Source organism: Protobothrops mucrosquamatus, unplaced genomic scaffold (assembly GCF_001527695.2).
Source record: "Protobothrops mucrosquamatus isolate PMUCROS unplaced genomic scaffold, P.Mucros_1.0 scaffold16444, whole genome shotgun sequence".
NCBI lineage: Eukaryota > Metazoa > Chordata > Lepidosauria > Squamata > Viperidae > Protobothrops > Protobothrops mucrosquamatus.
In genome coordinates this window covers 9,434-13,427 of record NW_015402209.1, presented here as the reverse complement: position 1 = coordinate 13,427, position 3,994 = coordinate 9,434, and the positions used below count along the sequence as shown (strand labels likewise).

General features: G+C 42.2%; 1 protein-coding gene across 1 annotated transcript; it reads left to right on the top strand.

Moving 5' to 3' along the window:
• Positions 1–53: 53 nt before the first annotated feature.
• Positions 54–3,993, top strand: LOC107301766 (regulator of G-protein signaling 14-like; the record flags this gene model as incomplete). The annotated part of the gene is made up of 5 exons (XM_015830950.1): positions 54–203; positions 309–429; positions 545–663; positions 3,279–3,482; positions 3,976–3,993. Coding segments are annotated over 5 exons (612 nt in total), but the record flags the coding sequence as incomplete, so codon positions are not given.
• Position 3,994: the final 1 nt, after the last annotated feature.

The window sequence follows — 3,994 nt, the reverse complement described above, 5'->3', positions numbered from 1 at the left end:
CAACGGGGTTCTGCTTTAGAGACACTAATGATACTCAACTTCGCTTCTTTCAGATTTTCAACCTGATGAAATTTGACAGCTACGCACGTTTTGTCAAGTCTGCATTGTACCAAGCATGTGCAAAGGCGGACAGCCAAGGGCAGCCCTTGCCAGAACTGAGATCCAGCTCTCAGTCTGGCAGCCCACCCACCGAACATAGTAAGGTGGGAAGCTTTTACTTCCAGCCTAGAAGAAGGTGTGATTTGGAGGGATTTGGGAATGCAAGTGCAATAGATCTAGAGCTCTTACACTCTCTGGTTTTCTCTTAGAAAACAAAACTAAAGGCAGGGAAATCGCTACCGTTAGGAGTGGAGGTAGCTGGTAACCTGGCTGGGAGGAGTCCTCGGAGATCCTTTCGGAAAGGAGACCGGAGGGACCGTCCCTGGGGAGGTGAGTCCAAAGCTGAAAGTAGGAATACTGTTGAAGGAGGTGACAGAACAGGAATGATTAATAATTGGCCGAGTATTCTCCAAAGTCCTAACTCTTTGCTAACTATCTGTCTTAGAGGAGAGAAATGGTGGTGAGGGACCAACCCCCTGGCGTGAATCCCAAGGCTCTTTGAATTCTTCAGCTAGTCTGGACCTGGGCTTCCTATCTTATGCAACCAGTGGCTTGCAGGCAGAGGTGAGTGGTGTTTAGCTAGATTTTGAGCTGCAGCGTGTGAAAATATCCTCTGCTCTGTTTGTTGCAATGTGGGCGCTTGGCTCTTGCTTAACAGTATGCCATGCCTGTTACATCATAGGTTCTACCCAGCCTCCACACTCTCTCTATAATAGGCTATGACTGTGCTGTGTGGAGGAGTTCTCTACAAAGTAGAGATCTCTGCAATTGCTACTGAGAGCATGCTGGCATTTTCATGGCTGTAGCCTCTCTCCGAGCCTCTCTCAAGGCTGCCCTATCTTGAAACTGTTGGAAAGTTGTTGCTTGGAATGCCAGAGGGATCTCAGTTGGTGGGAAAACAGCCCTTCTCCTGAACATTATGGCCGATAAAATAAAAGTGGAGAATGAAATTATCCAGAGGAGAATACTCCTAGCACAAATCTAGAACCACCCAGCTGGATGATGTATTGTAAACCACTTTGTGCTCTTTGACACAGCATCTTCCCACTCTGTTTCCAAACCAAATCTATCCACATCATTGGGAAGATGGCCATTGATCGCTAATCTTGAAATGCTGAGGGGGACATTGAGATCACCATAAATCAGCCAGTGTTCCTTCCAGTTGATTATTAGGAGATTGCATACTGTATGTGTCATCGTTCAGTCAATACTCTGCCCTGAGCTATTGTTGCTTTTCCCGTAATCAAATTCCTTTGTGCATGTACACACAGACACAAACAGACACACCTACAGTACAGCCTCCCATGTTTCTATAACATGTTTTGTGTATCCTGGTCAGCTGCCCAAAATTCTGTGCTCCGATTATGAGGGGAAATGTTCCTGGCTTCCCTGCCTCTCAAATGAAATGATAGGCTCCCCATTTTTTACAGTCAAGGCTGCAATGATTGAAGGGGGATGGGAGCAGTGATAGGAATTGGGTCAACCTGGGCCGAAATGCTTCTGCAGTTATCATGGCCATGCAGCCATCTACAAAGCCATGCATGCTCCAGGCAGGCAAAGAAGAAGACTGAAGCAGCGGTAGAGCTGTCACAGTCACAGTGCCAGATGGCAAAAGGTATCAGACCGGGCAGGAAAATATTTGTTAGGTGCTACCTGTATTCCTGCCCCAGGGTCCCATTCCATCATTGTTAGCAACTTATTCTGTCACCCATTCACACCGCTTGTTTCCTCCCCCCCCCGCCCCCATGGGGCAAGTTAAAGAGGCAGTTCTATGGCTGCAACTCCTGCTTTTGCCAGTGATTTCTTTGCTACTTGCTTACTCTGTTTCTTCCCCGAGCCCCAGAAGGAATGGCAGAAAAAAAAGGCTTTCCATGTACTGTTACTTGAGAAGGAAAAAGAGTGTTAAGTTCTAGCTTTGTTCCGGTTTCAAAAAAAAGCACAAACACGTTTTGGTGCAAGAAAGATGCTAATTTTGTTTTCCAAGCATATTACTTTTATGTAGTGAGACAAGTCCAAAACTGTCTCTGGAATGGCCAGAGATACCAGAGACTGTCAAAGTCTTTTCCAAATAAATTATCCTTGGGAGCAAAAAAACCCCACCTTGCTCCTTGGTTGTAGGTGGTTATTTTTTTCGAGGTATGCCTACCACGCAAATAAAGAATTAAACATTCTATTCACGTCCCCATCTACCACGGTAGCTGATCGTAATAGGCTTGCCCTCAGAGAGGTACACCTCTTGAAGCTGAAAGCAAATGCTTCCCACTGTCTAATAAACAGATTAGCAGACAGTTCTATGGTTTTACAGCAAGTGACGCAGTAGATTGAGTTGGGAGAATTCTGGCTGAATTAATTCAAACTGCCGGTGGGAAGAAAGGAGCATTTCAATTCTGTTCTCAAAACAGGAAAATGTACATATTTGCATAAAGTGTAATTACCACGAGATTCACTGCCTCACGATTCAGTGCCAGCTGCTGGCTTCCATGGTTTTATAAAGGAATATATATATGCTGGCTGGTACAAGTGCTCTCCATATTGTTTTCAGTAGTTATCATTGATGAGGAATAATAGGAAATAGTTTGTGCTTATTGAGTTCCTTCAAGCAGTGTTATTGGTCACTGTGTAAAGTGGGAATATCTGGACTTTTTTTTTTTTTAATACATCAGGCTTTCTATAATACTAGATTTTCTTCTTGATATGCAAGTTTTCTTCACTGTGTTGCTTCAAATCATAAACCAAAAATCCATAAAGGAATTTTCTTTAAAATTTGCATCTTAATTGTGGTCTGAAGTCCTACTATCATCTCATTCTCTCTCTAGAGAGAGAGCAATTGAGAAAAGAGTTCTGATTCATTACTGTATGTGCCATCAAATCACTGTCAACTCTTAGCAACCATATAGATAAATCCCCCCCCCCCACAATGATCTGTCCCTGACTTGGTCTTTCAGGTCTTCCAACTGTACAGGAAGGGCGGGGGAAGCATATGTATTTTGTTTTAAATTGCAGGTTTGGATAAAAGCCTAACCAAGCTCACACCTACTATAAGTGCATGCATTGATAGATATACAATATTACTGATCTTTGACCTCAAGTAATTGTCTGTTGTGGACACTGAACTTTCAGGTTGAGATTGTAGTAGGTTAGTAAATGAAACTGAATGTGATAAGTTCTCTTCTCTACAGAACCACAGGAAGAGTCTGACTGGCTCGGAATCTGACAGTCAGAACCATCCCATTAAATATTGTTGCATTTATCTGCCTGATGGGACTGCATCTCTGGCCCCAGTACGTTCTGGCCTCTCTATCCAGGAGATGTTGGCTGGAGTTTGTCAGCGTCGTGGCCTCAATTTACCTGATGTAAAGATCTACCTTATGGGAAGTGAAAAGGTAGGTCCAATTTGTTTCAGGCAAAAAGGAAACATGAAGGGAAGAACAGCACTGTAGAAAACTAAAAGAAAGGGATTTTTCTGGGTAAAATTTAGATTGGAGCATTTGTAATTATATATCATAATTAAAGTTGTGAATTCAGAAATTATAAACAAAAAATATATTGTGGTTTCAAATTCACTTTAAGCCAATTTACTTGTAATCTCCAAATGCAATATTTATTTACTTTATCTAATTTAATTGAGCAGAAATTGGGCTTTGGGTGTAAATTGGGGTAATTTCCTGTTTATTTATTTATTTATTTATTTTTCACAATTTATATGCCGCCCTTCTCCCCACGGGACTCAGGGCGGCTCACAGCATATTAAAATAACACAACACAAACAACACAACACAACATTTCCCCTATAAAAGCCAATTAAAAACCAAATATTTGTAGTCTGTGACATTATTAAAATCATTAAAAATTATCCCTATTTAAAATTCACCCTAGGTCAGTCCCGCTTGCTGAA